This window comes from Rhamphochromis sp. 'chilingali' (assembly GCF_963969265.1).
Source record: "Rhamphochromis sp. 'chilingali' genome assembly, chromosome: 2".
Lineage (NCBI taxonomy): Eukaryota > Metazoa > Chordata > Actinopteri > Cichliformes > Cichlidae > Rhamphochromis > Rhamphochromis sp. 'chilingali'.
In genome coordinates, this window is record NC_137930.1 from 52,514,050 (window position 1) to 52,527,763 (window position 13,714).

The following is a 13,714-nucleotide window of genomic DNA, read 5'->3' on the forward strand; positions in this document are numbered from 1 at the left end:
AGGATCAGCCTTATGCTGCTTATTACCTTCCAGGAGATTACAAGATTGTTATGTTCAGTTCCAAATCCCTGCACACCTGTTGGGTTTTCATCTGGAGCTGAAAAATATATCATTAAGGACACAATTAACACTTATTGGATGGAAAATCTTTCTTAGATAGTACTTATAATCTGGTCTGATTTACTTTTACAGACTTTAGTGTATGTATGCATACTGAATCTTATGGTACTTCATTGTCTTTACTTTGATACACAACAGCTTTGATATGGCATCTGTTAGCCTAATGCATTATTTAATGCATTAGGCTAAGAAATGGATATATGGAGAATTACTTTATACAGGAAACTGCACCAAGAAGAGCAGAAATCACACAGTCAGTCAGCTGATTCTGTACCTGCAGGTTCTGTCTTGTACATCCTGGAGGGGCGGCTGGGATTACTGAAGCCCACCGCGTTGAGAGCCAGAACTCTAAAGGTGTAGTGAACATGGGGCGACAGTTTAAGGTGAGCTGTTGTCTTGGTTCCAGGGACCTCGGTAAGATTATGCCAGTGACCCCGATGGTGCAGTGAGTCTTCATATTGGATCAGAAATTCTGTATTTAAAAAAAGACATCACACCTTAAATAGTGTCTGACAGTATATTTCCATAAATGGAATTAAAGCCCTCAGTTTTTTTTAGGATACTTTAATTCAAAAAGCCTAGCTTAACAAAAAAAATCCACTTTCAGCAGCACTTTGAGGATTCAAGAAAATAGCGGATTTAGCCCGGTTTTTCAAAAAATGATGAGGGTTTTCATCACCCTGAGGAAACTAACTGACAGTAGAGAAGTACATTTTCCAGAAAAGTTTGGAAAAGTCTTTAAGTGCATTTCTTTTCTTTTTCTTTTTTTGCCAAAAGGCAGATTTTAGACTTTGTTATTGGTTACTACTGGGTGTAGCCAATTTTAAAGATTTTGTTTGCACAAAAACATTTAGAGCAATATAGGCCAACAATCTAATAATAAGGTGTACGTTCACATAAAACCCACACAGAGAGCGAGCCAAACAACACACACACACACACACACACACACACACACACACACACACACACACACACACACACACACACACACACACACACACACACACACACACACACACATAAACATACTCTGAACAGGGCTGTTATGTTCATCCCCAGGGGTCCAAGTGAGCTGAACACTCCTCTTTTTCTGGTCTGTCAGTTCCAGGTCTGTCGGGGGGTCGGGTCGCTCTGGGAGAAATACAGCACAAGCAGCAGCATCAACCCGTGTGCTTGGGATTATATTCATAGTGGCTTCATTCTACAGAAGATGAAGGGTTCATGCTATGAACAAGATGGAGCAAAAACAAAAAATGAAGGACGTGTCGGCCATGTTTCTGTGATACTGAAACCATAATAGATGCTAATTTGTTGATTTAACCAAGCACACCTTTGAGTTCCTCCTTTATTTCTGTACATCTTCTACTAGACTGTGTTATCTGGGCTGTGATAAACATGCAGACATTGCATCATGCATATGAAAATCCCACTACATAATCATTCCGCATGAAATCGAGTCTCAGGCTCACACAGAGGTTAAATTGATGCTCATGTTTTGGAATTAGGTGATAAAGTGAAATGCACGCCTTGAATAAATAAGTGATGAGAGCAACGTGTATTTGGAAATATCCCAAGTGGTGCAACCGGGAGATGTCTGCTTTACAAATGATGTTTGCATTCGACTGTGAATAGACATTTTTTTTGGCTTGAGTAAATGTTGCCACCAGTGGTTTAAAGCATTCAAACATTATGCATATTTGGCAAAACATTAAAAAAAAATATCTAAGCAATTTTATAAAAAATAAACTCTCAGAGGCAATAAGAAATAAATGCTGGAACATCAAAAATGAATTTAAAAAAGCCCACACACATACACAATAATGCTTTGTGATTTTCAGGTCAACGCATGCCGCATTTCACAAACACAAGCGCACATCTGCAGAGCACATCTGGGTGCTCGTGTGTGCTGCAGGTTTACCGTAGACAACAGCTGGTGTTGTGGCCTCTGTCAGGTAGGAGGGCAGGAGTGAAATAGGGAGTTTTAAAGGTCAGTCATTCAGAAGGAAACAAAGATATTTGTGCCACTGAGTAAATCTGCTCTCGGCATTTAACCTTGAAGCGATGAAAGCTAATACGGTGGGTAAGTTATTGGACAGGTTACCTTTTCTAAGAGGAGCTGAGACAGAGAGACGTTATGAGTCTGTTTTATGCCTGAGCAGTTTTGAAACTGTGCACACCATTACATACCCACAACGGTGAGCTTAGCGGTGGCTGAATCGTGGTCCAGAGTGGTGTTCATGATGCAGGTGTACACTCCTGCGTCGTCCTCTGTAACATCAGTGATGGTGAGGCTGTCCGAGTCCACGATCAGTCTGCAAAAACATTCAGCAGGTCACTATGAACTGAATGAATGTGTTTTTTCTTCTTTTACAACATTCAGTACACAAAGGATCCTGCATATATCCATAACAGTACACAAATACCAGACAAAGACCTGATTTTTTGTTTTTAACAGCAGGCTTCAAGAAAGAAGACATCTCCGGATATAAAAAGCTCTGACCTCTCATCGTCAGGCAGCTCTCCGTCATCTTTGAGCCAGGTCATCGTGGGAATGAGCGAAGGGTCGTGTTTTACCGTGCACTCAAACACCACAGATCGGCCCCTCTGGACTTCTTTGTATTCTGGCTGCTTCAGGATTCGGGTTGGCTCTGTTGGGGGAAGAATAAAGTGGTGCAGGAGCTGTGAAACTGCCACGTGTTTGCTCCAAGCTGGGTTCTTATTTAGTAGCTGACAGATTCAAAATGTCAGCTTGTTGAACCTGAAGCTTGCCATGGATTCATTTTGTGCAAGTCACCTCAGTGATTAATTAAGGTGTGCTGACTGGTACATGATGACTGTCCGTGGCTCAAAATAGAACAGATTTACATTAAAGAAACAGAAAAACAGTTAAATATACAAGCAGTTAAAAATAAATAAATAAATAATTTTATACACTTAACCCTTTATTGACCATGAGCCCATCGGCGGGCCCATTTTACAGGTAAATATAAAGGGTTGGTCAATACACTCACTGGCCACTTTTTTAAGTACACCTGTTCGACTGCTTGTTGACGCAAATATCTATTAGCCAATCGCATTACAGCAACGCTTTGCATTTCGACGTGTATGTATGATGAACTGAGCATCAGAATTGGAGAAGAAAGGTGATTAAAGTGACTTTGAACATATGGTTGTTGCTTCTGGATGGGCTACACTGAGTGTTTTAACCTACTGAGTCTTTAGCATACAGCCACCTCAGATTCACAGAAATTGGCGCAAAGAAAAAAAAGAAATAAAAATTCCTTCTTGATAACCACTTGTTACAACCAAGGTATGCAGAGGAGTATTGCTGAATTGACAATCAAACTGTGAAACAGACCAGGAAACTGAGGCTACAAATTGCACAGGTTCTCTAAAATTGGATAATAGACGTTTAAAAAAAAGTTGCCAGGTCTAATGCTTTTTATCAGCAATTCAGGCTGTTGGTGGTGAAGTAATGTTGTGGGGGACGTGGAATCCCTTAAAAAGCAGTTAAAAACTTTTCTGTTTCAACAAGCCTTCTGTTGATCGAAACTTTTAAAAAAATATTTAACCCTTTGTATTGTTTATATTGTCTATTTTATTACTTAATTACTTTACTTCTTGGCATACTTCGGGCCCCTTAAGACCAACTGAGTATCATTCAAACTATTTACAGTAACTTGTAAATAGTTACAAGTTAACTATTTAACTATGTTGAATTTATACCAAAAAGAATTAAGGTAATTATAAAGGCAAAAAGAGGGTGTAACCCAGCACTAGAAAGGTGTATAATAAAGTGTAAAGTGTCTAATGTGTCCAGTGAGTACATGCTATACAAATGCATATCAAGAGTTTTATTTAGTATAATTTTTAGGCCTGTTATTAAAAACTTGTTAAATTTATTAGCCAAACGAATGAAAATTTACGAGAGGAGCACTCTTACCTTTGACCTCCAGGTAGACATGATTCTCATAAATCCCAAGACTGTTTGTAGCAACACATGTGTATTTGCCATTGTGTTGTGCTTGAGCTACGCGAATCTCTAACGTCCCGTTGTCATGAAGAATGTAAGGGTCTTCCTGCAGGATGCTGGACCGACTGTCTTTAAACCTAAAGCACAAAGTCAGTTGTTTTCAGTTAGTAAAAGAAACACGACACAATTTTCCTCTGTTAGATTTTCGTTCACTTACCATGTAATTTTTGGCATAGGCGATCCAAAGGAGGAGCAGTCTAACAAGGCCTGGTGGTTCTTGATGATCTGGTAGACTTTATTGGGTGGTGTTAGCACTCTGGGTGGCTCGGCTGCAATGAAGCATTATTGCCATGTTATTGCCTTCCAGGAATCAATATAAATGGAAATGGCATTCAAATGCAAAGGGATAGAGTGTAGTGAACTCACAGAGGACATTGACAAAGGCGTTGGACAGGACGTAACCGTACTCATTAGAGATGTTACACTGGTACACAGCGCTGGATCCAGGCTGTACATCGGTGAAGATGATGATGTCATCCTCCACCTTTCTGCTCAGATCCTTGGGTGAATCTGTTAATGTACAAAAGGGATTATAAGATACTGTATATATCTGGATAATGGAAAGAGCTTTTTGAAACTCATAATCACCCTGGACAGGTCTTTCAGGAACTGTACTAAACTGGTTCAAAACATACGTAGAAAACAGGAAATACTTTGTATCAATAGGTAACTTCACATCTGAGCAGACAAGTATCACATGTGGAGTTCCCCAAGGTTCCATCTTGGGACCCCTTCTGTTTAACATCTACATGCTCCCACTGGCACAGATTATAAACAACAACAAAATAAACTATCACAGCTATGCAGATGACACACAAATATATATCACAATGTCACCAGGAGACCGAGGCCCTGTACAGGCTCTTGGTAAATGCATTGAGGAAATCAATGACTGGTTGTGCCACAATTTTCTCCAGCTAAACAAAAACAAAACTGAGGTAATAGTCTTTGGCGCCAAAGAAAAACGATTACAGGTCACCAGAGAACTTCAATCTATACATCTAAAAACCACAAACCAGGCGAGAAATTTGGGTGTAGTGATGGATGCAGACCTAAACTTAGAAAAACACATTAAGACAATAACAAAGTCAGCTTACTATCACCTCAAGAATATATCAAGGATAAAAGATCTGATGTCTCAACAGGACCTGGAAAAACTAGTCCATGCATTCATCTTTAGTAGGCTTGATTACTGTAACAGCATCTTTACAGGTCTACCTAAAAAATCAGTCAGACAACTACAGCTCATTCAGAACTCTGCTGCTCGAGTCCTCACTAAGACCAAAAAAGTGGACCACATCAGTCCAGCTCTGAGGTCCTTACACTGGCTGCCTGTCTGTCAGAGGATAGACTTTAAAGTTCTGATGCTGGCCTATAAAGCTCTGAATGGTTTAGGACCAAAATACATCAATGACCTCCTGACCCAGTATGAACCATCCAGATCCCTCAGGTCATCTGGATCCGGTCTTTTATCAGTTCCCAGAGTCAGAACCAGACACGGAGAAGCTGCATTCAGCTTTTATGCTCCTTATATCTGGAACAAACTCCCAGAAAGCCTCAGATCAGCTGAAACACTCAGTTTATTTAAATCCAGGTTGAAGACTCACCTGTTCTCAGCTGCATTTGAATAAAGCACCAAATCCACACTTTAAGCTTAAATTTCAAAACTTACATTTAACTACTGATTTTATCTACTGTTCTGATTTTATCTGTTTTGATTTTATATACTGTTGTTTGTTTGTTTGTTAATTAGTTAGTTAGTTTATTTGCTTGTTTTATTCAATTTTAAATCATGCTTTTTATTTGTTCTTGTTTCTAATGTCTCTGTAAAGCACTTTGAATCACCTTGTTGTTGAATTGTGCTATACAAATAAACTTGCCTTGCCTTGCCTTGCCTTATAATGATGTTTGAAAAAGGTGGTATCATAACTCGGAATTTGTATAATAACTCACGGAAATATGAATCAATACCCACCCGAGGGAAGGCATCTACAATTTCGATTTTAATAATGCCTGCTTCTCATGAAAAAGGAGATCATCTATTATGAAAGCTGAGAGAGTTTGAAAAAAAAAAAAAAAAGAGGCTGCACTTACTCTCTATGGAGATGCCATTCATAGCCCAGGTGATGGTGGGTTTGGGTGTGCCGCTGGCCAAGCAGGACAGCCTGCCGCTCTCCCCTGGAGCTAGGACAAGGTTCCTGGGAGGGACATCGATCCAATATGGAGCAGCTGCAAGCAGCACAGGGTACAGAAACAGGCTGGACAATTAATCACTAAACCCACTGCCCTGTTAGCTTCTGTGAATAAATCAATTATAAGGAAGAGGGAGAAAATAAAGCGGTAGAGAGAAGCAGTGACTGAGTTCCCAAGCAGCTCAGAGTCTGATGGGAGCTGAGCATTTCCTCAAGCACACCTTTGACCATGACGTGGATGGTGTGGTGCACCGAGCCAAACTGGTTCTTCGCTGTGCAGCGGTAATCTCCTTCATCTGATGCTGACACGTCCTCGATGTGAAGGGTCTTGTTGTAGTTCAGGAAGGAGGTGCGTTTGGAAGGCAGATCACCACTTATTTTGGTCCAAGAGATGTGAGGGGTGGGCCTAGATTCACAAAGAGAGAGCGCAGACAGACAAACTGATGATGGCAGGTGGACGCTCGTTAAATACATGACTTATGAATGCACTGAGTTCATGAATTAACAGCAGATTCTTTGTCTTACAATCCTTCAGCAATGCACTCCATCTCCAGTTTATCACCTCTCAACACCATCTTGGAACTGGATGAGCCAGATGGGATGAGGAAGGTTGGTCTTCTGTCATCCACGGGTGCCTCTATATTTACACACACACGCACGCAGAATCATATGAGTGATGAACGCGATTGTAAAGGCAAAGAAATGAGCACCTCGTCTGCAAGATTGAGAGCAAATCAGCTCCTTTAGTATTACTACCCTCCCATCACCACACAAATTGGAAAACTGAAACGTGTAATGGTCTGCTATATACGTACATGACGTCACTTTATCACAGACTAATTCTCATAATTTGGACTTTAACTTCTTTTTAATGCATTGTACTGTGTTTGGTATAAAATAAATGAATAAATTAACTTAATAAGCAGCACACAGAGAACTGCTTTTTGCCATTAATCTGGCAATTTACCTGGTGACAAAGTAATCTCCATAACTAGGAATATGAAATCCAGAGTGAGTGTTTTAATTTGATGAGAATCAAGGTTTTTGCATGTTTCAATTTAGCCAACATGTGTAGCCACTAGACAAGGACAAAAAATGTTAAGGAGAAATGAAATGTGAAAAAAATTATATGTAAGAGAGTAAATTACAAGTTTGGAAATCCTTAGGTATTAAGATTGGAGAAAGAAAAGTAGAATTTTAACATGCATATTTTTACTACATGGAGTTAATTCGTTAACTGACAATCCAGAATAAATTTTATATGTGTTTGAATTAATATGTGATGTTTTTTCCCCAAGTATCCCAAGGAGTCCGTCCAGTTTAGGGAAAAGAGCATGCAGCTATAATTTTGAAAATTCGTGAGAAGAACTACATGTTAAGAAAGGGAGAGCTAATTGGGTAGATCGAGGAAGAGTTACAGGTTGACAAAGACTTTACTTGGATTTCTAGGTTCGAGGGGTAGAAGTTAGTGGGTAAGACAGAATTCCCAGCTCCATGTTGGGATTAATCACTAGAGGGTGCCAGATCCTACCCCTTAAAAATAATCAGTAACGTTGCAGAAAATCTCAGGGTTGATGGGTTGAAGGGTTAGTGTTAGTGGGTAAGAGCTAGTGTGGAGCTCTAAGTTGGGGGTTAAACACTAGGGGGTGCCATAACTCACCACTAAATAAATCAGTGTCATTGTAAAAAGCTGCCATTGTGTCATTGATTTCATCCACTGCAACACAACAGAAAAAAGACCAAAAAAAGACACACGCCATTTCACAAGTTGAACTCATCAAGGCAAAGAAAAACACAAAAGCTTGGACAACTTAACATGACTGAAGAACAAAAATTCACATGACAGGAAAAAATCTACGATGAAGAATGATCGCCATAAGAATCTACTTTAGTGGAGACAGCCTGCCGTCTTGTAGCTGAGATGAGAGAAGCCTTTGTTGTTGGTGGAGAATGTGTATACAGAACATATTACAGAAGTAATACTGAACGTCTGTTTGGCAGATAACCACGAGAGCTCTGACAATATGCCTTTTCAGTGCGGCAGCGACCGCTGGCGTCTCCAAGGACGGCATCATAGATAGGAAATGCTGTTTTCCTCCTACGCCGTCATGCCTGCACAAACTACCGTAAAATCATCCGCACACACATTACAAACGCTGCCACTTTCTTAAAGGTTATAACAAAGACTTGAGTAGATTTCAGTGCTCGTGTCTCTGCATCGCACGCTGTGTCAGACTTACGGTTAAGGACCCTGACAGTGATGGGCTGTTTCTGCTGGATGGTTTGTGTGTGGGGGAAGCGGGCGTAGCAAATGTAGTCGTTCCGGGTGTCCTCTCGGCGAACATTGGAGAAGTACAGGTCACCGTTCAACGACTGAGACACCCTCTTGCTCTGAGGGAGCTTCTGAAAGTCTGAAATGTACAGCGTCACATTAACATTATACAGGAAAGTGTTTGGGAGAGTACAGGTTATAGATGCAGCTGCATTACGCTTATGGGTCTACATTTCCTATATAATCAGGTATTTATGCATCTAATCACAAATATTCACATTCTGATATGCAGTTCATCAGGCTGAAGATGAGTTTGTTGCCATTCAGTATTTTTCATGTGATAAATTTTAAGGAATGAAAAGAAACCAATAAATGTGACAGCAGAAAAAATATATTACGATTTCCACATTTCCAACAGCCTAGCTTGCAAAATGAAATACAGTATGATTGGTTGTAAGATGGAACAGGAAATTGAAAAAGAAAATCACCGTAATTCTTAATCTTATGCAGCAGAAACATCATGTTACCACAAAGAAACATAAGAGATCAAGTTGCTCACTGTTGTCCATCCAGAATATGATGGGAGGGGGTAGGCCAGCAGGGGGGCGACACGGCAACACCAAAGACACGCCCTCCTGCACCACGATTGGCTTGATTTTTTCCTTTGACCACAGGGGGGATCCTATATTGATTGGAGAATAGCACGATCAAATCATAATTTGGCAAAAAATATGGGTCGCTAACAGACTGGAGCTTGCATGACGATGTGGCAAGATGAGGGGAATGATCAAGAATAAAAATATGGAAGTGGGGGGATTACAAAGGTTCAATCACCTATATCTACCGTCGTGTCCAACAAAATAAAACATGCACCTTTCTACAAACAACTTTTACCTTCCAGGAGAGCTCTTAAGATGGAAATTGCAACTTAATCGTTAGAAAAAGAGAAGAAAGGAGGTGATTTTTTTCATAAGATGCACATGAGACAATGAAAGAAGAGAGAGAAGTGATTTTAAAGAAGTGATACAGCAAGCTGCACTCACTGGACTGTCTAACCACTATATTGTGGGAAACAGCGGTTCCGTGTTTGTTTCGTGCTGTGCACTGGTACACCCCCTCGTAGTGTTCAACCCTCTCTCTGCTGATATCCACCACCAGAGTCCCAGATTGCGGCTTCATGTCCACGTTGGGATCATTCTCGACGTCAAAGTGGGTCCCATTTCTTGTCCAGGAGAAACTAAGGAAAAATAAGACCATTATCATAAGAATGCAGGTAATTTTCAAGTGATCAAATCTGGTAATTCATATAAAAAAGAACACATTAATAAAATCTGTTTTACCTATTTGGCTATCTCATTGCACCTGAATTTTTACTGTAAATGTTTCCAATTGTGTTCTTTAAAGAACTTTTTCAAAAGTTTTTCCTATATTTGCCAAGTTTAAATCTACAAAAATATTCTGGATGGTTACATAATAAACTTGCTTTGGGCTGGGGGAAGAATAATCTGGGGTAAAGTAAAGGTTAAGGGCTGAGAGGTACATTTTATCTATGAGTTCTTGCGAGCATAAAACCACAAATTTATGTGCATGTATGTTATCTTGATGAAAGCTAACTATATGTTAGATTCATTCAAAGCATTCAAAAACAGGTGTCAAGTGTAGGAGTCAAGCAGAACTTTTCTGGCATTGTTTAGAAAACCTGCTGAAAACATTTTAAACATTTGTGACAGGTGGTACCTGAATCCACTCCTGGGGAATTTATATATATTTTTTCCATTTAAAAGAAATTCACTGATTCCTACCTGGGATGCGGTTTTCCCTTCGCCTCACAGTGGATTATAATGTTCTCTCGTGGGTCGACGATGTAATCTTTAGGGGACTGGTAAGTGATGGTTGGCGGCTGCGGCACTAAAGACGACCAGAAAACGGGCGATATTTAATCAGGACCTTTACTGCATAAGTAGGTCTCTTTTTTTTCTTTCCTGCTGCTGCATTGACCACACCAGCAGTGATTACCAATAACATGCAGACTTAGCATACTGAATAAAACCACACAGCTGTTTGCTGACAAACTGAAAAAAGCTCTCAGAATGTAGAAAGGTAGGCAGAAAGCTCAGGTACATTTCCTTTTATTGCAATGAGCCGATGCCTAATGTATTCCTGTCAGTGCTGCGGAGATAAGTAATGGACTATGACAAAACAAATGATATAAGGACTCATGCTGTTTGCAGTATTGCTTTATGGAAAATACTCTACCATTGCAGAAACACACAGAACAAAAACAGCAAACAAAGAAACACAGAAATCAATGCATGCAACATGCCAAGGCCACTCGAAATCACACTCACTATCCTGTAAAACAAATCCGACTAAATGCAATTCAACAATTCATAACGAGCAGCTAGATAAAATGTAATCTTTAATATCCAAAAACAAGCTGCAAGCAAAAACTCAGATTCTTTGAGACTTACATCCTTCCAGAACTTCAGCAAAGAAGAAAGAAAAAAGAATAGTGACAGTAAAAATAACCAGATATTAGTTATGAAAAATATCCCCCTCAATATCTCTGCCTTGTAACAAGGTTCGCACGTGGCTAGCTCTATATTGAGGAATGGAGGCCTCTAGTAGTCAACCAAAAAAGCAACAGAAGCTTCAGGCTGAAACGTTAAATGTCAGTCCATGTAAGTCACAATTAGTATCTAAAAATTGTTAATATACAAACAACACTACATTTACATGGATAAAATGCAGTCACAGTAACTGGAAAAAACATAAAGTACATTGATGAAACTACACAGATGCATACAAGAAAGGCTAGACTAGGCTAGAGCTAAAATACTTATTTGACTCTCCAAAAAAATTATTTAATAGCCAATTTTCACATGAACAACAAATATTTTCTACTTTCAAATGGATGTGTTTCATATTTTTGTTTGCCATAAAAATTTTAAAGCAGAATTTTTAGATTCAGAAATTAAAAATAGCTTGTTTTCGTACTTTTCTGAAATTTAAGGCAAAATTAATGAATTGTTAACAATATTTATAACACAAAGAAGAAAAAGCTATACAGTGTTATGCAAGGGTAAAACTTTTATCAGCCAAACTGTACTGGACCTGGAAGTCATTATCGGTAAATTTGTCAATCCAAAATCAAAATAAATTCGGCTTTTATGTGCTTGATTATCAAAATGTTTGATCAAGTAATAGGCCGGGTGACTTATCTTGTAACTAAATGCAAAGTAACCCTGACACTGTGCGACGACTTTGTTTACAGCTGTGTGTGATTTGTTGTCTTACGGTCTAGTGGGACCTCCAGCGCAGTGGCAAGGTGCACCAGGAACAGCAGAAGCACTCCTACATCCATCCTCCTCCACTCCATGATCACGTGAGACTCAAAGGTCTGCCCCCAAATTCAGTGACGCACCGCCTCTGAGGACACGTGCACTTTCACAACTGCAGGTGGAGACAAGAGAAGAACAAACGAAGGAAAGAAGCTTTTAGAGACATAAGCAAGGACAGAGAGCGCAGGGCTGAATAGCACATCCAGTTACTGCTGTCATCAGTCATATAATGAGTTTTGTTCTATTATGTGGTTTTGAGTCAAAGAAAGAGAGAATGAGTGAGAGACACATCATAGCTCTAGCCACAGATTGATGTTAGTTACCATCCACTGCAATTTGCTGGAAGCTATCTTTTTGATCTAGTGCATTCCGATAGGGACCGACGGGGCCCACATGGGTTCATTTTGCAGGGCTAATCACAGGCGCGGCCATGATGCCATTAGGTTTCTCTGCCGTATTGATCACATCAGCTGGCAGATGATATGCCAAGGGACAAGACAAGGGGACACTCACTTTACTTTCCATTTCACTCGGAGCTTTATCAATGTGATTGACTGACCGGCTGAGCCAGCAGCAAAGTGATCTGAAATGAGGTCAGATTTCAGAGAGCGAACCATCATTCTTTCATTAGACTGCTGTAGTGGGAATGTCATACGTGACGAGACAGAAATAAATATGTGTGACATCTCTGTTTGTCAAGGACAGTTGGTTCAACAAGATTTCAGGTTAAGCTGAGGTGACGTATGTTTTCCTTGCTTGGGCAAACTGGGGTACTGATTCATTGTTAAGTGGGGATTTTTTTTTGTTAAGTAGTTTTATCAAATTGTGTCTCCATCACAACCAATGACTGCAGTCATTGCTCTATAGTCATTGATCACAACACAAGCGTTAAATGAACTGAGTAAAAAGCAAAGCAAAATGTAGTCACGTCACAAAACCACAGAACAAAAATGTTCACTTGTTGCCACACAGCTCGCAGCTACCACATTACACCTTAATCCAGGCAAAAGATCATAGAATATAATATTGAAGTTATAAAAGATCAGAATGTGGCTCAAACTTCAGAGAAATCTAAAAAAGCACAAGGTTAAATTGACTGCTCATTTGAATTCATATTAATCTGCATAATTCAGTGCTGCCGAGTCAAAAGAATGAAGAAAATGAACTTAGGAGGAGTCGTTTTAATAACTGTTTTAATAACCTGTTTTTATCTCGCTTCTTCATCCACTGGCACCATATTAAAAATGTCACAGCTTAATTTAGAGCTCAGGCAGATTAATTTGCTACATTATCGCATAAGCACACTAACAAATTCAGAATGAAAAAAATCACGTGGCGCACTCTAAAGCTGGAGTTACACATGCGTACTGCATGCCTGCTTAGGGCGTGGGGCAGGTCAGGGCTGCAGATGAGGTTGTAAAAGCGATGTCTGGTACCAGAGGCTAGACAGCCATGCGGTAAGACCTGGTCTTCCTAGGGGAACTGAGGTATTTGTTAGTGCTGCCCTAAAGTCATGATTCAGAACCATCCTCAGAGCCGGTGTCTAGTAGCATGGGAAGAGACCAAGGCTAATGTCTACTGCCCCCAGCTTCAACTATACCTCTCCTGGGAAGGCCTGTATTATTCACCCAGGGCAGCCAATCACACTGCTGTGGACACCTCAGGCAGCTCTGGCTTGGGATTTGACATGAAAAGATCCAGAGGGTCATTTCATCAAGATAATTTGCAGGCTGCAGGCATCGGTGCTGAAACT

At 40.0% G+C, this 13,714-nt stretch overlaps 1 protein-coding gene across 9 annotated transcripts in view; it reads right to left on the reverse strand.

The window, feature by feature from the left end:
* The window catches only part of nrcamb (neuronal cell adhesion molecule b), an 80,186-nt gene that overhangs the window by 16,563 nt on the left and 49,909 nt on the right, over positions 1-13,714 (reverse strand). For all 9 annotated transcript variants that reach the window (XM_080874709.1, XM_080874706.1, XM_080874708.1 and 6 more), the window contains 17 exons: positions 11,918-12,073; positions 10,423-10,528; positions 9,664-9,857; positions 9,180-9,302; positions 8,589-8,759; positions 8,009-8,065; positions 6,874-6,985; positions 6,570-6,754; positions 6,251-6,385; positions 4,523-4,666; positions 4,314-4,425; positions 4,067-4,233; positions 2,624-2,771; positions 2,311-2,435; positions 1,153-1,254; positions 395-592; positions 27-97 (listed from right to left, as the gene is read on the reverse strand). In XM_080874709.1, the coding sequence (XP_080730835.1) occupies positions 27-97; positions 395-592; positions 1,153-1,254; positions 2,311-2,435; positions 2,624-2,771; positions 4,067-4,233; positions 4,314-4,425; positions 4,523-4,666; positions 6,251-6,385; positions 6,570-6,754; positions 6,874-6,985; positions 8,009-8,065; positions 8,589-8,759; positions 9,180-9,302; positions 9,664-9,857; positions 10,423-10,528; positions 11,918-11,999 (2,232 nt within the window). In that variant the 5' untranslated portion in view covers positions 12,000-12,073. The remainder of the gene's footprint in view (positions 1-26; positions 98-394; positions 593-1,152; positions 1,255-2,310; positions 2,436-2,623; positions 2,772-4,066; positions 4,234-4,313; positions 4,426-4,522; positions 4,667-6,250; positions 6,386-6,569; positions 6,755-6,873; positions 6,986-8,008; positions 8,066-8,588; positions 8,760-9,179; positions 9,303-9,663; positions 9,858-10,422; positions 10,529-11,917; positions 12,074-13,714) is intronic.